At 43.2% G+C, this 23,426-nt stretch overlaps 2 protein-coding genes across 6 annotated transcripts; both read right to left on the bottom strand.

The window, feature by feature from the left end:
- Positions 1 to 3,171: 3,171 nt before the first annotated feature.
- LOC149977402 (uncharacterized) lies at positions 3,172 to 6,626 on the bottom strand. Its single transcript, XM_090199337.1, has 2 exons — positions 6,345 to 6,626; positions 3,172 to 5,769 (listed from the first exon to the last, which is right to left on the bottom strand). The coding sequence occupies exon 2, from the start codon at positions 5,346 to 5,348 to the stop codon at positions 4,686 to 4,688; it is 663 nt and encodes a 220-aa protein (XP_090055463.1). The 5' UTR covers positions 5,349 to 5,769; positions 6,345 to 6,626; the 3' UTR covers positions 3,172 to 4,685.
- Positions 6,627 to 11,344: 4,718 nt separating this feature from the next.
- LOC110489642 (uncharacterized) lies at positions 11,345 to 22,605 on the bottom strand. 5 transcript variants are annotated; one of them, XM_036943797.2, is made up of 9 exons: positions 22,338 to 22,605; positions 21,793 to 21,838; positions 20,458 to 20,747; positions 19,323 to 20,239; positions 19,075 to 19,234; positions 14,785 to 14,963; positions 14,612 to 14,695; positions 13,458 to 13,559; positions 11,345 to 12,065 (listed from the first exon to the last, which is right to left on the bottom strand). In XM_036943797.2, exons 3-9 carry the CDS (start codon positions 20,718 to 20,720, stop codon positions 11,776 to 11,778), a joined length of 1,995 nt encoding a protein of 664 aa, XP_036799692.1. In that variant the 5' UTR covers positions 20,721 to 20,747; positions 21,793 to 21,838; positions 22,338 to 22,605; the 3' UTR covers positions 11,345 to 11,775. The 5 variants fall into 5 exon arrangements, 3 of the variants coding, with proteins under 3 accessions (XP_036799692.1, XP_036799693.1, XP_090055462.1); XM_036943798.2 differs by lacking the exon at positions 22,338 to 22,605 and adding an exon at positions 21,974 to 22,160; XR_016486560.1 differs by lacking the exon at positions 14,785 to 14,963.
- Between the last annotated feature and the right edge of the window lie 821 nt (positions 22,606 to 23,426).

The raw sequence follows: 23,426 nt of genomic DNA on the forward strand, positions 1-23,426 counted from the left end.
CAACATTTTTAGACAAAAAGGTTCAGATTTTTTGCAATGTTATGACAATGGAATAAAGCTGCTCTTGAAATATGTTTTACATTAGTCAAAAGAGAGATCAGGCTCCAGAGTAACACCGAGGACCTTCATTGTTTTATTTGAGTAGACTGTAAAACCATTGAGATACATTTTCAGATCAAACAGAAGATCTCTTTGTTTCTTGGGACCTAGAACTAGCATCTCTGTTTTGTCTGAGTTTAAAAGTACAACATTTGCCACCATCCACTTCCTTATGTCAGAAACGCAGCCTTTCAGGGTAGGCAATTTTGGGACTTCACCATGTTTAATCTAAGTGTACAGCTGTGTGTCATCTGCATAGCCATTGCTAAGACTTAGCATATATACTGAAAACAAAAGTGTTCCTAAAACGGAACCTTGAGGAACACCAAAACTTACCATTGATTTTTCAGAGGACAAACCATCCACAGAGACGAACTGATATCTTTCTGACAGATAAGATCTAAACCAGGCAAGAACTTGTCCGCATAGACCAATTTGGGTTTCCAACCTCTCCAAAAGAATGTGGTGATCGATGGTGTCAAAAACAGGTCTAGGAGCACAAGGAGAGACGCAGAGCCTTGGTCTGACGCCATTAAAAGGTACTTTACCACCTTCATCAGTGTGGTCTCAGTACTATGATGGGGTCTAAAGACAGACTGGAGCGTTTCGTATACATTATTTGTCTTCAGGAAGGCAGTGAGTTGCTGAGCAACAGCTTTATCCCAAACATTATCTGACACTGATAACTACACACATTCACACACACTTTCACTGAGAGAGTATTTCCATGTATTGGTAATGGTTGTAGTCTCCATCCTCCTTACCAATGAAGGCCTCTGTGCAAAAGTACAGCACAGTTTGTCTCTGGAACCACATTCAAATGATATATCAATTCTCCTTGTATAGTATAGATTCTGGCCTTTTAATGCAGAGATAGATTTTTGAATGTACCTTAATTGTACATTAGGCCTAACATATTTTCAGTTTAAAAACATTGAAATATTTACATAAAGTAAATATGTGGCCTTTATGTACAAATGTAGGCTACATAAATTCATCATAGGTTTCCTTTGAGTAGTCTAATTGCCTATTCTTTGAGTAATAAGTAATATAATAACAATAAAGTTGTAATATGAATGTTAATAAAATATTCATTGATCAATCCAAACATCTCAGCCTTACTCAACCCTCTCTGTTTGACCTTTTGACCTAGATGAGAGAATATATTTGAGTATTGCCTTTATTATGTTGCTAGCTGTCTTATTTAATAAAGCAGTTCCATAGTACACTTCCAGGATGGATGGCACACCTGAGCGAATATCCAAAGAAGTCGTACCTAGATGCTAATCTAAGGTCAGTTTGGAGATTTTTTGAGACAATGGTTAAAGGTAGCGTTTGGTGAGAGCAAGCTGATCCTAGATCTGAACAGGACAGCCTCTATGCTACTTAAAACTGAGATAGGCTACACCTGCCACAGACGCTGTTCCGCGGTTAGGTGAGTACATGGATAAACTGGGTTTAAAAAGTAGGTTATGTATTGTAAACTTTAAATGCCGAAGAAAGTTCTGTTTGTCACGATAAAAGAGACAAGACGCCCGCAACTTGTGTTTCTTTGGGGAAGCGCCACTGCGTTTTTAAGATTTCACTGTTAAATTCGGCACACAGATTGATAAAGAATTGTTGCTCCTCTTCTAGTCAGAAAGCGTATTTGATAATGGTATCTGTGTGTATGATCTGTGCTGTCTGTGTACCCGTCTTACTACAGGCAGCTGCTGAGCTGCACTAAAGGGTCAGATATTGATCTCCTAGCCTACTGATGATGTTCTACTGATGATATCCTACTGATCCAGGGTCAGATATTGATCTCATAGCCTACTGATGATGTCCTACTGATCCAGGGGCAGATATTGATCTCCTAGCCTACTGATGATGTTCTACTGATGATATCCTACTGATCCAGGGTCAGATATTGATCTCCTAGCCTACTGATGATGTTCTACTGATGATATCCTACTGATCCAGGGTCAGATATTGATCTCCTAGCCTACTGATGATGTCCTACTGATGGTTAAATTATAATAATGTTTTTTAATGAGGTTAGAACATCTGAATGATCAGTGGTTACAGCCATACATCACTCCTGGACTCAATTGCTCGCTTGACTGGATAGTATGTGTGCTAGAGCTGGGCTGGAACAAAATCCTGCACACCCTGTAGCTCTCCAGGGCTGGGTGGGGGGAGGAGGGTAAGGGACAGGGGTAAGTTTGATTTTAAACATAGCCCTAATCTTAACCTTAAACACACTGCAAACCTTATGCCTAACCCAAAGCTTAAATTAAGACCAAAAAGCATATTTTTGTAGCCAATTTTGATTTTGTGGCTGTGGAATCGTTTTTTGTGGATATAGAAGCTAGTGGAAACCGTCAATGTGGGATTGATAAAATGCCTGCTCATGTAGATGGCGATGGCTTCCTTACTGTAGCCAAGAGTTGCGCGCATCTGTGTGTGACGTCAGTGTGTCGTGTACTGGAAAGTGGTCTATACACATTAAAATACACAATACATGAAAAGCAAATGTATCTATGGTGTTTGTGTCGTGTCCCAGGTGTTTATACTGACCCAGCAGAGTGTACGTGACATGGGATGGGGTTGTGTTTTTCCAGAGGCTGGGGAGGAGCAGCCAGGTCACCCGTGATTCAAGTCAGTATTCGATGTCTGAAGACGTCAGGAGGTGACATGGAAACTGGCCACTAGGGGCAACAGGAAGGGCAAGTAGGTTTCGGTTGGCAGATGGCCTTAAGCATCTGCCTCTGGTGCCAAAGGTTGCATTGATATAAAGTTGTTTTAAAGATTTTTGTTTTAAGCCTTATCCCAAACTTTAATACCTAACATTAAGAGTTCTGAGGTAATGCCTGAACTTAAACCTAACCTTAAAAATTAAACACTTTGAAATTTGAGAAACATGGATGAACGTCTAATTTCGATGTGAGACTGTGAGAGCTAGTTGTGGAATCGAGCAGACAGCAGGACTGAGTCTGGCTCACTGCTACTGATGTAATGGAACTGGGTTAGAACACAAAGACACACACACCGTTGTACAAGGCTAAAGGAAAACTCCACCCAAAAGCTATATTTTGGTATTTGTTTCACTAGTCCATTGTGATATACTCCCAAAATGTTTTGCATGTTGTATGTCAGCAATCAAGTTTTCAAGATATTTCAAAATACAAAAATACAGCCGGTATGATGCGTTTTGCATCCTATGATGCGTTTTGCATCATACCGGCGGTATTTCTGTATTTTTAAAGATATATATCTTGAAAAGTTGAATGCTGACATAATGGTCCGACACATTTAAGGGCTTTGCTATAGACATTTTATTTTTAGATCAGGCACACAATAATCTTATGATATTAAAGCACCTTCACAATACCTTCTGCACATGATCCCCCTGGAAATGACTTTGATTGAAAAGTAAGAACATTCCATCTGTCAAACTACTAACAGTGTGAGTCTACTGATCTGACCTGTTGGCTTTGACTTCACTCTGACATGCTGATGATTGTTTGAATACATGATGTGCCGGTACTTGAATAACAAGTTTGGCTCCTTTATGTGTGTGTCTGTAATATGTCTGCAGGCTGAAAGTAGAGAAAAAACAACAATAAGCTCCTCTCGTTTATCTGTCTTGCTGGCAGGTACATCTTTCTCCTTCACTGCAAGTTTCTTCTCCCTCTCTCCTCCAGTCCCTTGCTCTTCTGTTCTCCTCAAGTTCTCTGAACATTCCAAGGCCCCTCCGCACCTTTAGCCCCCGCCATCACGCCTGGATCCGACCACAGAGAAACAGAATGTACAGTATGTATGTGTGTGACGAACTTTGTACTCCTGTGCGTCACAACATTGTGTTAGTTATAGTTAGTACGCTACAGCCTGATCTTCAGGTCTAGGGCAGTGGTTCTCAAACTGTCAGGGGCGCGAGGTTCGGCAGGGGGGGTCGCGAGTTTCGGCAGGGGATGTGTGGGCCCCCCCCCCCCCCTAAAAAAATGTGTAGAATTGCAGGAAATAACCTTTAAACCTCAACATTCTCTCCACCAATAAAAGGGGTGTGAACAGTTTGTGTCATGAACAGTGCTTGTGCCCACAGAAATAGACGTGGCACATGCACGCAAAGGGGGCGTGTGATGTTCCCCAATGCTGGAAGGGTGGCCCTGAGTGAAAAAGTTTGGGAACCTCTGGTTTAGGGCAAGGGTACTACTCATCATATGAGGGGAGTGGCAAAACTCCATTATTTGCATGTAAGACGTGTAAGTGTGTTTGTGTATTAGCTGTATGGCGTTGCGGAGCTCGAGGCCAGTCTCCTTTAGGTAGAGCATTACAGCCTTGAGGCCTAACTGACAGACGTGGCGGGGAGGGTCTACCAGAGGGTTGTCATTCAACTGTATAACCACCAGGTGGCGCAGGAGAGGAAGCAATCTGGGCAGAGCAGGTAGATGGTTAACATGCATATACAGTGGGGCAAAAAAGTATTTAGTCAGCCACCAATTGTGCAAGTTCTCCCACTTAAAAAAGATGAGAGAGGCCTATAATTTTCATCATAGGTACACTTCAACTATGACAGACAAAATGAGAAAAAAAAATCCAGAAAATCACTTTGTAGGATTTTTGATGAGGTCCAGTTGGTTGTGGCTGATGACAAGGGTGCGTAGCTGACTGAGGTCCAGTGGGATGTGGCTGATGACAAGGGAGCGTAGCTGACTGAGGTCCAGTAGGTTGTGGCTGAGGACAAGGGAGCGTAGCTGACTGAGGTCCAGTGGGTTGTGGCTGAGGACAAGGGAGCGTAGCTGACTGAGGTCCAGTGGGTTGTGGCTGAGGACAAGGGAGCGTAGCTGACTGAGGTCCAGTGGGATGTGGCTGATGACAAGGGAGTGTAGCTGACTGAGGTCCAGTAGGTTGTGGCTGAGGACAAGGGAGCGTAGCTGACTGAGGTCCAGTGGGTTGTGGCTGAGGACAAGGGAGCGTAGCTGACTGAGGTCCAGTGGGTTGTGGCTGAGGACAAGGGAGCGTAGCTGACTGAGGTCCAGTGGGTTGTGGCTGAGGACAAGGGAGCGTAGCTGACTGAGGTCCAGTGGGTTGTGGCTGAGGACAAGGGAGCGTAGCTGACTGAGGTCCAGTGGGATGTGGCTGATGACAAGGGAGCGTAGCTGACTGAGGTCCAGTAGGTTGTGGCTGAGGACAAGGGAGCGTAGCTGACTGAGGTCCAGTGGGTTGTGGCTGAGGACAAGGGAGTGTAGCTGCGCCGTAGTAGGCATCCCAGTTCCTGGCACACGGTGGCCAGCCGCTTGTGGTTAAAGTGGAGAAAAGGCTGGCGTGGTCGGAGATGTCAGGCGGGATATGTTGGAGCTGGATCCTGTCCAAGTGGACCAGGTGGGCAGGGCGATAGTCTGGCTGAGGACACCATCGTCTACGATGTGATTGGACACCAGGTCCAGAATCTCCACGGTTCTATTATTCTTCAGAACCTCAGCGAGACACTACGCCCCATCACGAGTGACACGGTTACTGAGCAGAGGAGATAAATAGAGGGGTGTATGGTGTGAGTAATTATGAGTGCACTTATAGGGGGGGGGGGGTCTTTCCACTCCAGTCTGTCATGCCCATCTTCCCCAGGTGCATCTCCCTCAGACACTGAATAACCACCAACATACCTGACATCTGGCCTGCTGCCTCCTCCTAAAGACAGAGAGATGAAAAGAGAGAGACAGATGAAACCCTTGTTGTGGAAAATTCAATCTAAAGATTAGGCAGAGACTAATTTAATTGCATAATAGTGATTCATTTTTAAAGGGAAAATGAACCCCAAAATGTCATGGATAAGGAGGACAGGAGATATTTTACCATTAAGGCTCAGCTGGAAAACAGACAGTACTTCACAGAGATTTGGGTTCAAGCCGAGCGAAACGGGTCAAAAAGTCATCCGGGTCATGACAACAAATGTTGTGGAAAATTAGATCCAAATATTAGGCAGAGACTAAATTATCATCATAATAGTGAATCTTTAATAAATACGACCAGCTGCAAGCTGTAGATCCCTCTCTGATCGCAGTCAGGGAAGGAGCTCCAAGAGTAAATGGTTCCATGTCCCTTATATAGTGGGAGGTGATCATACTATCATATTGTTTTATACAAGTAACAGTTCCAGAACACAATGGCCTTCTGTTAGGGGGCAGACATTAACAGACTCCTGGTAAGGCATAACATCACAGTCCAACACAGAACATATCCCTTGAGAAGTTATAACAGCTCACCCCAAATTCTGCCACAACACCCTGATCAGTGGTCATTCATTCATTCATTCGTCATTCCGGGCACCGAGTCCCATTCCGAGTCCCACCCGTTTTGAGCACCACACTATTAGGTAAAAAATAATAATGGGGTTGGCTGTTTTGCTTGTTATTTTGGCATCAGTTTGCAAACAATGTAAAAATAAATTAAAATAAATGTCATTGAGTTAATAAATCCGCATACAAACATGGTCTCTTTTTTGCTTTCTTGGGGAATGCAGCTCCTAAATGCAGGCGTTTCAGCCTAGCTCAGTGCTTTCTGTGGTGGTGGGGCTAGCCAGCAGAAAATACAGTGTTGCGCCTGATTGGCTCATTTTTTTGTCATGATTGTCTTAGTTTTCTGTCACTCATGGTACAGTACGTCATCCGCAATTCTAAAGTTAGAGCTCGAAAATTTTGCCATAGAGTTATATTAGAAGTGCCCATCCAAGAAGGCTCAATGTCATTGGCCACAGATAGAACGACATTAAATCACGTTATATCAACAGTAGCTTTGATTGGACTGATCAATATCTTACTTTCAAAGTCTTAGCTAGCAGTGATCATCAGTTGTCATCAAGTCCACAATCTACTGGGAAATCCTTTTTAATCCTTGTCATATGAAGATAAATAATTATGAGAAATTACAGATAAAATGTATCGGTGCCCATCGGCCATTGTACATAAAGATTACACAAAAAGTTGGAAATCACAAATTCAACAATGAGTGGTTTGGAAGGAATAGGAGGCTTACTGCAAGCGTTGCAAAGAAACCACTAACATTAGCCTGCTATTCATTGGATAAGAAACCACTAACATTAGCCTGCTATTCATTGGATAAGAAACCACTAACATTAGCCTGCTATTCATTGGATAAGAAACCACTAACATTAGCCTGCTATTCATTGGATAAGAAACCACTAACATTAGCCTGCTATTCATTGGATAAGAAACCACTAACATTAGCCTGCTATTCATTGGATGAGAAACCACTAACATTAGCCTGCTATTCATTGGATAAGAAACCACTAACATTAGCCTGCTATTCATTGGATAAGAAACCACTAACATTAGCCTGCTATTCATTGGATGAGAAACCACTAACATTGGCCTGCTATTCATTGGATAAGAAACCACTAACATTAGCCTGCTATTCATTGGATAAGAAACCACTAACATTAGCCTGCTATTCATTGGATAAGAAACCACTAACATTAGCCTGCTATTCATTGGATGAGAAACCACTAACATTAGCCTGCTATTCATTGGATAAGAAACCACTAACATTAGCCTGCTATTCATTGGATAAGAAACCACTAACATTAGCCTGCTATTCATTGGATAAGAAACCACTAACATTAGCCTGCTATTCATTGGATAAGAAACCACTAACATTGGCCTGCTATTCATTGGATAAGAAACCACTAACATTAGCCTGCTATTCATTGGATAAGAAACCACTAACATTAGCCTGCTATTCATTGGATAAGAAACCACTAACATTAGCCTGCTATTCATTGGATGAGAAACCACTAACATTAGCCTGCTATTCATTGGATAAGAAACCACTAACATTAGCCTGCTATTCATTGGATAAGAAACCACTAACATTAGCCTGCTATTCATTGGATAAGAAACCACTAACATTAGCCTGCTATTCATTGGATAAGAAACCACTAACATTAGCCTGCTATTCATTGGATAAGAAACCACTAACATTAGCCTGCTATTCATTGGATAAGAAACCACTAACATTAGCCTGCTATTCATTGGATAAGAAACCACTAACATTAGCCTGCTATTCATTGGATAAGAAACCACTAACATTGGCCTGCTATTCATTGGATAAGAAACCACTAACATTAGCCTGCTATTCATTGGATAAGAAACCACTAACATTAGCCTGCTATTCATTGGATAAGAAACCACTAACATTAGCCTGCTATTCATTGGATATGAAACCACTAACATTAAATCAAATCAAATGTATTTATATAGCCCTTCGTAAATCAGCTGATATCTCAAAGTGCTGTACAGAAACCCAGCCTAAAACCCCAAACAGCAAGCAATGCAGGTGTAGAAGCACGGTGGCTAGGAAAAACTCCCTAGAAAGGCCAAAACCTAGGAAGAAACCTAGAGAGGAACCAGGCTATGTGGGGTGGCCAGTCCTCTTCTGGCTGTGCCGGGTGGAGATTATAACAGAACATGGCCAAGATGTTCAAATGTTCATAAATGACCAGCATAGTCCAATAATAATAAGGCAGAACAGTTGAAACTGGAGCAGCAGCATGGCCAGGTGGACTGGGGACAGCAAGGAGTCATCATGTCAGGTAGTCCTGAGGCATGGTCCTAGGGCTCAGGTCCTCCGAGAGAGAGAAAGAAAGAGAGAAAGAGAGAATTAGAGAGAGCACACTTAAATTCACACAGGATACCGAATAGGACAGGAGAAGTACTCCAGATATAACAAACTGACCCTAGCCCCCCCGACACATAAACTACTGCAGCATAAATACTGGAGGCTGAGACAGGAGGGGTCAGGAGACACTGACAATTAGCCTGCTATTCATGGATAAGAAACCACTAACATTAGCCTGCTATTCATGGATAAGAAACCACTAACATTAGCCTGCTATTCATGGATAAGAAACCACTAACATTAGCCTGCTATTCATTGGATAAGAAACCACTGACATTAGCCTGCTATTCATTGGATAAGAAACCACTAACATTAGCCTGCTATTCATTGGATAAGAAACCACTAACATTAGCCTGCTATTCATGGATAAGAAACCACTAACATTAGCCTGCTATTCATTGGATAAGAAACCACTAACATTAGCCTGCTATTCATTGGATAAGAAACCACTAACATTAGCCTGCTATTCATTGGATAAGAAACCACTAACATTAGCCTGCTATTCATTGGATAAGAAACCACTAACATTAGCCTGCTATTCATTGGATAAGAAACCACTAACATTAGCCTGCTATTCAAGAAACCACTAACATTAGCCTGCTATTCAATAGAGTGGCTGTGTTACCACCATAAATCCAGAGAATGTCAGACTTTGATGACAAAGTTTGATGGCAAAATTTGCCCACATAGGACCGCTGCGCCACCTTCACAAGATGAGTCCAAAAATGTCTTGTATGCTGCTGCATAAATGATGAAATATGCCAGGGAGAAATGTATACTGTAGCTAAGAAGGTAATACTAAGTGTATGTTGTGTAGTAAGCCATTAGTAGCCCATGTGCCTCACCCTAATAATTTGGTCTATTTTCACCAACATGGTATTGTAAACACACGTTAGTAGTGGTGGTGCTTGGCTTGCACGTACAAACTCAGCACACACAGCATTCTATAATAGAATTGTGTTATTTGATGTGTCCAATTAAAAGCTTATTTAATGCGTCAAATAGTGTTATATGACGTTTATCTTTTTTTTGCTGGCATGCATCCCACATTTTTTTGTTGTTTGCCCCACCAAGATTTACATGCTAACATCGCCACTGGGTGGGCCTATGCCCTCCCATGGCTTCGCCCCTGCCCAGTCATTTGAAATTCATTGATGAGGGCCTAATGAATGTATTTTAATTGACTCATTTCCTTCTATGAACTGTAACTCAGTGAAATCGTAGAAATGGTTGCATGTTGCGTTTATATTTTGTTCCAGTTACGATCCAGGTGTGCAAAGCCCTTAGATACTTACCCAGAAACACTCATAGCTTTAATCACTGCCAAAGGAGCTTCTACAAAGGATTGACTCAGGGGTGTGAATGCTTTATGAAAATCAGACATTTCTGCATTTCATTTTCAATAAATGTACAACTATTTCTAAAAACATGTTTTCACTTTGTGGCATTGTGTGTAGATGGGTGAGATTTTTGAATTTATTTAATCCATTTTGAATTCAGGCTGTAACACAAGAAAATGTGGCATAAGTCAAGGGGTATGAATACTTTCTGAAGGCACTTTAGCTACTCCAGTGTTTATAATTAATGTATAAATACATACAGTCAAACTCTTGGTGATGTATTCATCTGTCTGAATGTCAGGTCCAGAGAGCGCAGACGCACATTCTCCTGACACAAATAGCACACAGGTTAATACACACCCACCTGTGTTCTCATCAACCTCCAATATATGTGAACAGTACCTCGAGGTCAGCGTCGGTGATGCAGTTGTACCTCAAGTCCAGACCTGTCAATCAACAACACACGTGTGCATCTCAATATCTCGACTTCCTCTACCTGCAATGATCAGAGAACTAGACAGGTGAAAACATGATATCCCTGTGCTTCCATGCGTTCACCTATCCTATTCACTCACTTCTCAGCGCAGATGAAGAGGTTCCCACTTGAGACTTTTGTTAGAATGCAGCCAATGCAAGCTATGTATTGTCTCAACAGTAAACATGACCTAGCTACCTTTAACTGAGTCGTTGTCTCAGAGGGGTCTGGACAGAGTGAGTGTGATGTCCAAACGGAATGCAGAGACAGGCTGGGGTTGTTTATGCTCATTTGTGAAGGAAAAGTGAACACCAGTACAAGTAGAAAATGAACTGTGCATGATGCTGCGAACCTACCCCGTCTTCCCCTCCGTCTCATGCAGGAATTCTAAAATGTTCCATTGGCTGGTAGTTATTTTTCTTGGCAGACAGATTAGTAAACAAACTTCTGTAATACCCATAGAAGAGAAACTAGGCTAGCTGCGAATATAACAAAACCAGGCCTAGGACGAGAATAAAATGTTTACGTTCCTATGGCAAAAGATGCGCTGGGAAAACCAAAATGCAAGGGGAGAACGTGCGCCAACATTCATTAGAATTAATTCTCTGAAATTGTTTTTTAAAAATCAACACTATTTAAAAACGTTAACTCTTTAATCCGCAATGATGGAAAAGGTTCAAAGGTGAAATTGCATCCTAGTGGTGCATCTATAAAGATACTGAAATGTTGTAGAAAGGATGAGAAAGCCCAGAGATTTCAGATATTTATTCCTCAGAATAAAGAATAAAGCTGTTTATTTGAAGAAAAAAAATGTAGACTTTTCATAAATATCCATCCTATCTCAACATAACCTCTAGCTTATACATAAGCCCCATGTTACTGAGACGTGGGTTTAAAACCAGAACAATGAACAGAGAACCATCAGAGAAATGCAAGCCAGCATACGGTGAGCCTGGCTCTTCTGTGGGGTAGGTCCTCAGTGACTATCTCACTTAACTATATACAGCAATTAAAAACACACCAGAAAAATAAAATACTTTTAGATCTGAGATGGAGAGAATTACATGACATATTAACATCGCCACTATTCACACAGTTCTATATCTGACTACAGCTGAATCATATGTGATCTAATCGAATCGGCGGGCTGACTCCAGGCCTGAAAGAGTAACGTTAGGGTCTGGGTTAGGGGTCAGGGCAGAGGTCGTTGTCCAATGTTCTAATGATGATGATCTGCTCTATATTTTCGGCGGGGGAGACTGGGGAAGAGAAGGAGAGGGAAGATGTATGCAGCTGCTCCACTAGAACACAGAGAGGGTTAGGGCTCAAGTTAGGTGTCGCGGGCTCAAGGTTGTCTGGTTCCTCGGGGTCTGAGTTGTCTGGTTCCTCAGGCACAGGGCTGGGCGCATCGCGGGAGATCATTCCCTGGTGATCAATAGGAATGTTGTGGTGGAGAGCACCTTCTGGAACATCCACTGGAGAACACACACACACACACACACACACACACACACACACACACACACACACACACACGTTAAAGAGATTGAACGAAATCTTAAGCACTTACAAACTTGTAACATATTGTACGCGTTGGAATCCGTAACATATCATGCGAATTGCAGAACGTAGCATATCATACAAAATGGATGACGTACACAATAGTAAACCATTTTCAGGGGCCTGTTTTGGCTCGTGAGCACTACTTTCAAAACTACTAGCTGAAATGATACAAAACCTTTATAACATAGATACAGTGCATTTGGAAAGTATTCAGACACCTCCCCCTTTTGTTAACCCCCCCCCCAAATTTTACATTTACATAAGTATTCACACCCTTTACTCAGTACTTTGTTGAATGACATTTTGCAGCGATTACAGCCTTGAGTCTTCTTGGGTATGACGCTACAAGCTTGGCACACCTGTATTTGGGCAGTTTCTCCCATTCTTCTCTGCAGATCCTCTCAAGCGCTGTCAGGTTGGATGGGGAGTGTCGCTGTACAGCTATTTTCAGGTCTCTCCAGAGATGATCAATCGGGTTCATGTCTGGGCTCTGGCTGGGCCACTCAAGGACATTCAGAGACTTGTCCCAAAGCCACTCCTGTGTTGTCTTGGCTGTGAGCTTAGGGTCATTTTCCTGTTGGAATGTGAACCGTCGCACCCAGTCTGAGGTCCTGAACGCTCTGAAGCAGGTTTTCATCAAGGATCTCTCTTTCCCTCGATCCTGACTAGTCTCCCATTCCCTGCCGCTGAAAAACATCCACACAGCATGTATAGCCGTAGAGATGGTGCCATGTTTTCTCCAGACGTGACGCTTGGCATTCAGGCGAAAGAGTTCAATCTTCGTTTCATCAGCCCAGAGCATCTTGTTTCTCATGTTCTGAGAGTCCTTCATGTGCCTTTTGGCAAACTCAAAGTGGGCTGTCATGTGACTTTTACTGAAGAGTGGCTTCCTTCTGGCCACTACCATAAAGGCCTGATTGGTGGAGTTCTGCAGAGATGGTTGTCCTTCCATTTTAGAATAAGGCTGTAACGTAACAACATGTGGAAAAGGTCTGAATACTTTCTGAATGCTCTGTATAGTGCCTTGAAAATGTTTTCAGAACCCTTGGATTTCTTCACGGGGCAATATCTCTCGCTGCCAAATGTGCTTCTAACATGTATGTATTCAGCTCCTTCAGTCAAGAAGCGAATACTATATTTTAGCAATTACATTTTTAGATCATTTTTTTAAAACAAAAGTATTGTGTAGATTTTGGACAATGTATTTATTTTTTAATCCCACTTTGTAACACAATAAAATCAAGAATAATTTTACAAGGCAGTGTAGATGGTAAAAGAGATAGAAGACACAGACAGAATCTCACCTAAGTGTTGTCTCTCTTGGTGTTTCTTCAGGCTGCTCATGCCAGCGTAGGTGTTTCCACACAGCTCACATGTCACACGCTGCTTAACAGCTGGATCTCCACCTACACACACCGCACATATCCCCTCATTCTCTACAACTAGGGCCAGGAGTCTTTCCTGGTCAAGTCACAGTCATGAAAAGCAAAGGGCCATATCTTTAATCTCAAAATAAGCTCCTTTATCAGTCTATCCCTCCTTCTTCATCCTGTTAAATACCTACACCTCTCTCTCCTCTCCTCACCCTCTCCAACCTGTGTTTCCTCCTCACTCTCTCCAACCTGTTTCCTCCTCACTCTCTCCAACCTGTTTCCTCCTCACTCTCTCCAACCTGTGTTTCCTCCTCACTCTCTCCAACCTGTGTTTCCTCCTCACTCTCTCCAACCTGTTTCCTCCTCACTCTCTCCAACCTGTGTTTCCTCCTCACTCTCTCCAACCTGTTTCCTCCTCACTCTCTCCAACCTGTGTTTCCTCCTCACTCTCTCCAATCTGTGTTTCCTCCTCACTCTCTCCAACCTGTGTTTCCTCCTCACTCTCTCCAACCTGTGTTTCCTCCTCACTCTCTCCAACCTGTGTTTCCTCCTCACTCTCTCCAACCTGTTTCCTCCTCACTCTCTCCAACCTGTTTCCTCCTCACTCTCTCCAACCTGTGTTTCCTCCTCACTCTCTCCAACCTGTGTTTCCTCCTCACTCTCTCCACTCCAGGGCAGAAACCCTTCTAGAACACAGTAGATATACTAATAACTAACAGACAGTGATGGATTTGACAGCTGGACACTTCGCGCTTGTCACTCACTCACTCCGTTGCTGTTACTATTTATTTACCTAAGCTGCTCAACCATGTCACTCCCCACTTTAGCGCATTCCATAGTCTATACTGTATACTCTTACTGTGATATATTGCAAACATTACTATTTTCTTCCTTTACTACTTTTTATAACTTGTATTTGTTTTATAAATGTGTATTGCACGGTTGAGGAGAGCTTGTAACTAAGCATTTCACTGTGCCATTTACACCCTGTATCCAGTGCACGTGACCAAAAACTTTGATTTGATCTTTCCCTTGGATGAAGTCAACGTTGTCGGTTCTCACGTGTGCGCGTTACGAAGACTCACCGGTGTGGATGCGAGAGTGTTTGTTGAGTTCTCGTTTGGTAATGAAGGCCCTCTGACACACCAGACATTCATGTGGCGCTTCACCTGGAAAACACACAGACAACCACAGGTCTGAGAAGACAGGGACCCCTGCTCGCTCTCACACTTACACTCTCCTTGCCTCAGTGGGTTACCTGTGTGTTTGCGTTTGTGTGTGATGAGAGAAGAAGAGACGGAGAAGGCCACCCCACAGGTGTCACATTGGTAAGGTTTCTCTCCTGTGTGGACCCTAATGTGATAGGTCAGAGTGCTGGCCTGGGCAAAACCCTTCCCACACCGTTCACACACATACGGCTTCTCTCCACTGTGCTTCCTATATGGACACACACACACACACACAGTTAGATAGATGAACTCACATTCGGCTTCTCTCCACTGTGCTTCCTATATACACACACACACAGTTAGATAAGTCTCTCAGTGTTGCTGCTTGTTATAGACCCCCCTCAGCCCCCAGCTGTACCCTGGACACCATGTGTGAATTAATTGACCCCCATTTATCTTCAGAGTTCGTACTGTTAGGTGACCTAAACTGGAATATGCTGAACACCCCGGCCGTCCTACAATCTAAGCTAGATGCCCTCAATCTCACACAAATTATCAAGGAACCTACCAGGTACAACCCTAAATCTGTAAACACGGACACCCTCATAGATATCATCCTGACCAACCTGCCCTCTAAATACACCTCTGCTGTCTTCAACCAGGATCTCAGCGATCACTGCCTGCGTCCGTAACGGGTCTGCGGTCAAACGACCACACCTCATCATTGTCAAACGCTCCCTAAAACACTTCAGCGAGCAGGCCTTTCCAATCGACCTGGCCCGGGTATCCTGGAAGGATATTGATCTAATTCTGTCAGTAGAGGATGCCTGGTTATTCTTTAAAAAGTGCTTTCCTCACCATCTTCAATAAGCATGAAAAATGTTGAACTAAGAACAGATAAAGCCCTTGGTTCACTCCAGACTTGACTGCCCTTGACCAGCACAACATCCTGTGGCGTACTGCATTAGCATCGAATATCCCCCACGATATGCAACTTTTCAGGGAAGTTAGGAACCAATATACACAGGCAGTTAGGAAAGCAAAGGCTAGCTTTTTCAAACAGAAATTTGCATCCTGTAGCACAAACTCCCAAAAGTCCTGGGACACTAAAGTCCATGGCGAATAAGAGCACCTCCTCCCAGCTGCCCACTGCACTGAGGCTAGGAAACACTGTCACCACCAATACATCTACGATAATTTAAAAAAGCATTTTTCTACAGCTGGCCATGCTTTCCACCTGGCTACCCCGGCAAACAGCTCTGCACCCCCAACAGCAACTTGCCCAAGCCTCCCCCACTTCTCCTTCACCCAAATCCAGATAGCTGATGTTCTGAAAGAGCTGAAAAATCTGGACCCCTACAAATCAGCTGTGCTAGACAATCTGGACCCTCTCTTTCTAAAATTATCCGCCGCAATTGTTGCAACCCCTATTACTAGCCTGTTCAACCTCTCGTTCGTATCGTCTGGAATCCCTAAAGATTGGAAAGCTGCCGCGGTTATCCCCCTCTTAAAAGGGGGAGACTCTAGACCCAGACTGTTACAGACCTATATCTATCCTACCCTGCCCTGCCTCTAGACCCAAACTGTTACAGACCTATATCCATCCTGCCCTGCCTCTAGACACAAATTGTTACAGACCTATATCTATCCTACCCTACCCTGCCTCTAGACCCAAACTGTTACAGACCTATATCTATCCTACCCTGCCCTGCCTCTAGACCCAAACTGTTACAGACCTATATCTATCCTACCCTGCCCTGCCTCTAGACCCAGACTGTTACAGACCTATATCTATCCTACCCTGCCTCTAGACCCAAACTGTTACAGACCTATATCCATCCTGCCCTGCCCTGCCTCTAGACCCAGACTGTTACAGACCTATATCTATCCTACCCTGCCCTGCCTCTAGACCCAAACTGTTACAGACCTATATCTATCCTACCCTGCCCTGACTCTAGACCCAAACTGTTACAGACCTATATCTATCCTACCCTGCCTTTCTAAAGTCTTCGAAAGCCAAGTTGACAAACAGATCTCCGACCATTTCGAATCCCACTGTACCTTCTCCGCTATGCAATCAGGTTTCAGAGCTGGTCATGGGTGCACCTCAGCCACGCTCAAGGTCATAAACAATATCATTACCGCCATCAATAAAAGACAATACTGTGCAGCCGTATTCATCGACCTGGCCAAGGCTTTCGACTCTGTCAATCACCGCATTCTTATCGGCAGACTCAACAGCCTTGGTTTCTCAAATGACTGCCTCGTCTGATTCATCAACTACTTCTCAGATAGAGTTCAGTGCGTCAAATCGGAGGGCCTGTTGTCCGGACCTCTGGCAGTCTATGGGGGTGCCACAGGGTTCAATTCTCGGGCCGACTCTTTTCTCTGTATACATCAATGATGTCGCTCTTGCCGCTGGTGATTCTCTGATCCGCTTCTACGCAGACGACACCATTCTGTTGGAAGTCGGCCGATTAATTAGGAGTGATTTCAAGTTTTCATAACAAATCGGTAATCAACATTTTTGGACGCCGATTACATTGCACTCCCCAAGGAGACCGCGTGGTAGGCTGACCACCTGTTACGCGAGTGCAGCAAGGAGCCAGGGTAAGTTGCTAGGTAGCATTAAACTTATCTTATAAAAAACAATCAATCTTAACATAATCACTAGTTAACTACACATGGTCGATGATATTACTAGTTTATCTAGCTTGTCCTGCGTTGCATATAATCAATGCGGTGCCCGTTAATTTATCATTGAATCACAGCCTACTTCGCCAAACGGGTGATGATTTTATAAGAGCATTTGCCAAAAAAGCACTGTCATTGCACCAATGTACCGAACCATAAACACCAATGCCCTTCTTAAAAATCAATACACAAGTACAATTTTTTTAAACCTGTATATTTAGTTAGAAGAAATTCATGTTAGCAGGCAATATTAACTAAGGAAATTGTGTCACTTCTCTTGCGTTCTGTGCAAGCAAAGTCAGGGTATATGCAGCAGTTTGGGCTGCCATAATTGTAATCGTTGTAATTGTCATTATTACAAATACCGATTAATCGGTATCAGCCTTTTTTGGTCCTCCAATAATCAGTTTCGGCGTTGACAAATCACAATCGGTCGACTTCTACATTCTGTATACTTCTGGCCCTTCTTTGGACACTGTGCTAGCAAACCTCCTGACGAGCTTCAATGCCATACAACACTCCTTCCGTGGCATCCAACTGCTCTTAAATGCAAGTAAAACTAAATGCATGCTCTTCAACCGATCGCTGCCCGCACCCGCTTTGCCCGTCTAGCATCACTACTCTGGACGGTTCTGACTTAGAATATGTGGACAACTACAAATACCTAGGTGTCTGGTTAGACTGTAAACTCTCCTTCCAGACTCACATTAAGCATCTCCAATCCAAAATTGAATCTAGAATCGGCTTCCTATTTCGCAACAAAGCCTCCTTAACTTATGCTGCTAAACATACCCACGTAAAACTGACTATCCTACCGATCATTGACTTCGGCGATGTAATTTTAAAAAATAGCCTTCAACACTCTACTCAGTAAATTGGATGCAGTCTATCACAGTGCCATCTGTTTTGTCACCAAAGCCCCATATACTACCCACCACTGCGACTTATATGCTCTCGTTAGCTGGCCCTCGCATCATATTCGTCGCCAAACCCACTGGCTCCAGGTCATCTATAAAAGTCTGTGCTAGGTAAAGCTCCGCCTTATCTCAGCTCATGGTCACCATAGCAACACCCACCTGTAGCATGCGCTCGAGCAGGTATATTTCACTGTTCATACCCAAAGCATACTCCCCCTTTGGCCGCCTTTCCTTCCAGTTCTCTGCTGCCAATGACTGGAATGAATTGCAAAAAACACTGAAGCTGGAGACTTATATCTCCCTCACTAACTTTAAGCATCAGCTGTCAGAGCAGCTTACCAATCATTGCACCTGTACACAGCCCATCTGTAAATAGCCCACCCAACTACCTCATCCCCATATTGTTCTTTTTTTTCTTTCTCCTTTGCACCCCAGTATCTCTACTTGCACATCATCTTCTGCACATCCATCACTCCACTGTTTATGCTAAATTATAATTATTTCACCACAATGGCCTATTTATTGTCTTACCTCCCTAATCTTACTACATTTGCACACACTGTATATAGATTTTTCTATTGTGTTATTGACTGTACGTTTGTTTATCCCATGTGTAACTCTGTGTTTGTGTCGGACTGCTTTACTTTATCTTGGCCAGGTCACAGTTGTAAATGAGAACTTGTTCTCAACTGGCCTACCTGGTTAAATAAAAGCTAAAAAAAAAAAAGATAAACACAAATAGGCCATCTTTCCACACAGTCCTCCTACCTGCTGTGGATCTTGTAGTTAGATGAGGTAGTGAACTGCAGCCCACATTGTTCACAGGTGTAAGGCTTCTCTTCTCCATGGTACATTCTACAGTGAGCCACCAACTGACACTTCTGGGTAAAACCCTTGTCACACTGAGAACATGCAAAAGGCTTCTCTCCTAGGAAGGCAGAGAGACAGTTAGGGTCCCACCTGTGTGTATTTGTGTGTCTCACCTGTGTGTATGTGTGTGTGTGTGTGTATCTCACCTGTGTGTATGCGGAGGTGAATCTTGAGCTGGTTTCCCTGTGTGAAGGCTCTGGAACAGAAGAGACACTGGAAAGGTTTCACTCCTTTATGGATCCTCATGTGTCTCCTCAGGCTACTGATCTCAGAGAACTCATTGTTACACTCCACACACACCGGCTTCTCTTTCACTTTCACCTGTTGGTTCTTCAACCCAGCCTTCCCCTTATCATAATTTCGCTCATTTACCTCTCCATCGCTTGATCTGTTCTCCTTCAGTTTCCCTCTTCCTCTGCCCCTCCCTCTCTTTCCTCCTCTCCTCTCTCCACTACTCACCCTCTTCCTCTTGACAAGTTTCAGTGACGATGGGCTGAGGTCTGTCTGGTTCTCCTCGACGATCTGAGGGTCTGATGCTTCTAACGACAGATCCCTTCCCCTTCCTCTCCCCCTTCCTCTCCCCCTGCCTCTCCCCCTGCCTCTCCCCCTCTGGGGCTGGGTGACTTTTGCGTCATCTGGAATGTCGTCATGGCTAGCTGATGTTTGGTTACTTGGCAAGGTTTGGTTTTCAGGTGAGGTCTGGTTTCTAGGTGTGGCCTTGGGCTTTCTTCCCTTCCTCTTCCTGGCTCCTCTCCGGGGGGATGTTGGGGGGCTTGGGGAGGGAGGGATGTACTCTGGATCTTCCCTCTCTTCCTCCTCCCCCCTCATTCCTTCCCTCTCCTCATCCTTCTCTACAGAGCCCACTCCAGAAAGGCAGGACAGAGGTTCGATTACTTCTGGGCTGGGGGGTAAGAGAGGGGAGGAGGGTGAGGGAGCGGAGGGGGTGTGTGTGGCTGACTCTATCCTCGTCTTCTGTTGGCTGTCTGTTTTGTCTTTCAGGAGACGCTCCGCCTCCCTCATCCCCAGGAACACTGCTGCTCTCAGCACGGCCTCAGACTCCTCACTGTTATGGTCAACCACAGATAAACGAGAGCAATAACAACAGATGAACAACAATAATGTATTATACATAGTTATTGTGATACTAAAATTGTGGTGTAGTCATATTATTCAGGGGAATTGGTGAATAGGGGAGCTTACACACCTTTTGATTTGGTGAATAGTGTTTCCACACCTATTGCTAAATTAGCCTTGTACACACCAGTGTAGTTATGTACTGACCTGTTAGTGTGTAGTTCTCCAGTATAGATGTATTTCAGCAGGGTGTCCAGGGCCTGCTCACTGACAAACTCAGGGTTAAGGGTCGTGACCCGGTGACCTCTGTCAGGCAGTGCCGAGAAGAACCCGCTGAATGCCGCCAGGACATTACGGTGCGCCCGGAACAGTGTGTCGCCCACAACGACCGTGATGTCACACAGAACGTTGCTTTCCCGCTGCCAACGCAGCTGCTCCAACAGGTGCTCGCTGTGGGCCTGCTGTGACATCACTGCTTCACGCCAGGGTCAAACTGCCTGGAGGATAATTCATTTCAAATGGGGTTGTTTAACTATGAGTGCTTTACCTATACTAATAAAACTTCATGGCATAGGAGGTTGTGTGTAATTTTTCACTGACAGTGCAGGCTAAGACAGGGCCAACCTCTGACAGTATTTAAAGCGTTTCTCTTTTATGCTAATTGAATATATTACTACCAGTCTTTTTACAACCTTGTCCCATGTTACTGTTTCACTTCATTTTAAAAATGTTTATTTAACTAGGCAAGTCAGTTAAGAACAAATTCTTATTTAAAATACGGCCTACCGAAATGCCTCCTGCGAGGACAGGGACCAGGGATTAAAAATAAATACAATTAAAATATAGGACAAAACACACATCAAAACAAGAGACAACACAACACTACATAAAGAGAGACCTAAGACAACAACATAGCAAAGCAGCAACACAACATGGTAGCAGCACAAAACATGGTACAAACATTATTGGGCACAGACACCAGCACAAAGAGCAAGAAGGTAGAGACAACAATACATCACACAAAGCAGCCACAACTGTCAGTAAGAGTGTCCATGATTGAGTCTTTGAATGAAGAGATTGAGATAAAACTGTCCAGTTTGAGTGTTTGTTGCAGCTCGTTCCAGTCGCTAACTGCAGCGAACTGAATAGACGAGTGACCCAGGGATGTGTGTGCTTTGGGGACCTTTAACAGAATGTGACTGGCAGAACGGGCATTGTATGTGGAGGATGAGGGCTGCAGTAGATATCTCAGATGGGGGGGGGGGGGGAGTGAGGCTTAAGAGGGTTTTATAAATAAGCATCAACCACTGGTTCTTGTGCCTGGTATACAGAGATGACCAGTTTACAGAGGAGTAGAGTGCAGTGATGTGTCCTATAAGGAGCATTGGTGGCAAGCATTCATCAAGAATATTTAAAACATTTTCTCTACCAAAATATTTGTTTTATCTATTCATCTAGCTATTGCCGTTGTTCTTGTTGGTTCTTTACTTGTCTCTCCCCCAGCAGTATTATAGCTACATTTACATAAATACACATACTCACCCTTTATAATAGCGTTATTGTTTGGTTGAAAATACCAGGTGTTGTTCTGTTGGGATAAAATTAAGTGATTGAAATGAATACACATTACGGAATCACTCATCTCATTGTACTCTGTAGCAACACAGTAGATCCCAGAGTAACGTTAACGCTATGAAAATAAAAGTTCATCACGAAACCTTACAATGGCTTACTGCACCCACAGGAATCTGCGCAAATCAGCTACATTTTATTTTACCATGATTATATCAATGACATTGATTCAATATCTATTCTTGTATACTGGGCAGATAAACGATTACGGAGCTTGAAACCATTTACTTAATGTGAAGTTTAGCTAGGTTAGGCCCACTTGGTTATCGAGGATGAGCGCGCTAACGTTAATAACAACGGGCTCTTATTTCGAAATGCGACGAGTACGCGGTAAACTACGTGGGGAAGTTTTAAAATAACCGGGCATTCGGTTGCGTAATCACACGGATACGTATAACATTGAAACATATTAAATGTAGAAATTAAGCACAGAAACGTGTGTAAAATGACAATACCTTATAATCCCTTTGATTGAGTAGCCATTTTATGATGACGTCAAGGCACGACTACTCTCGCGAGGTTTGGAACTAGAGAGCAATAGTATATTTATTTTATTTAACCTTTATTTAACTAAAAAAAATATATTTACAGTGACAGCCTACCAAAAGGCCCCCTGTGGGGACGGGGGGCTGGGATTAAAAATAAATATAGGACAAAACACACATCACGACAAAAGAGACCTAAAGCAACAACATAGCATGGTAGCAGCACAAAACATGGTATAAACGTTATTGGGCACAAACAGCACAAAGGGAAAGAAGGTAGAGACAATAATACAGCACACAAAGCAGCCACGGCTGTCAGTAAGAGTGTCCATGATTGAGTCTTTGAATGAAGAGATTGAGATAAAACTTGATTACAGCTCATTCCAGTCGCAAGCTGCAGCACCATACTAAATGGCGTCTTTTTGTGAATTTTGAAGCATATTTGTAATTTTAAATAAACGCTTCATAATTCATGAAGGTGATTTTAATTTAATGATATCATAGAACAAAACGTATAAGATCTCCTAAACCTGTGTTAACCTATAAACGTATTTTCTGCGTTTATCCCAAAACTAAAACCCCTGAATGAAGAGGTAAATCATTTGCGGGTTTTAAGATTATAAAGTGCCGAGCTCTAAATACATTCTCGTCACTTTATTTGTTACATCAACATTTTGACATGAAATGGAAAGACAAACACGTTACCACCACATATAGAACAATGATCCAAATATTTCACCAGATGTATAAATATTAAGCATCCGGATTGCGTTTCCACTCACTACCAAAGATGGTGATGAGAGGAAGCCCAGTGGGAGATGGAGCGAGATGGATTTTGGACAACATTCTTCAAATGTTCTCATCAATGAAACATTTGATCTCCATACAGTTTTCTGTTTCCAAAACTACAATCTGTAACAGACTGAACTGCCTTTTGTATACTTTACCAAAGTTTTAAAAATGTATTTGTTTCGGAGTGCAAGGGCAATTTGAGTTATTGTACACTTTTTGTACTTCAAAGTAGGCGTTCCCTAACGGACATATGCAAATAGACGCCAG

This window comes from Oncorhynchus mykiss, chromosome 15 (assembly GCF_057628025.1).
Source record: "Oncorhynchus mykiss isolate SJ-2025 chromosome 15, ASM5762802v1, whole genome shotgun sequence".
NCBI lineage: Eukaryota > Metazoa > Chordata > Actinopteri > Salmoniformes > Salmonidae > Oncorhynchus > Oncorhynchus mykiss.

Bases quoted from the DNA above. Each gene is read 5' to 3' on its own strand.
- LOC149977402 (XM_090199337.1), bottom strand. From the start codon at position 5,348: ATGCCTACTACGGCGCAGCTACACTCCCTTGTCCTCAGCCACAACCCA.
- LOC110489642 (XM_036943797.2), bottom strand. From the start codon at position 20,720: ATGTCACAGCAGGCCCACAGCGAGCACCTGTTGGAGCAGCTGCGTTGG. The intron at 14,964-19,074 runs GTAGGAGGACTG...GTGTCCATATAG, and splicing joins AACTACAAGATCCACAGCAG to GAAGCACAGTGGAGAGAAGC. The intron at 14,696-14,784 runs GTAACCCACTGA...TGTGTTTTCCAG, and splicing joins ACACAAACGCAAACACACAG to GTGAAGCGCCACATGAATGT.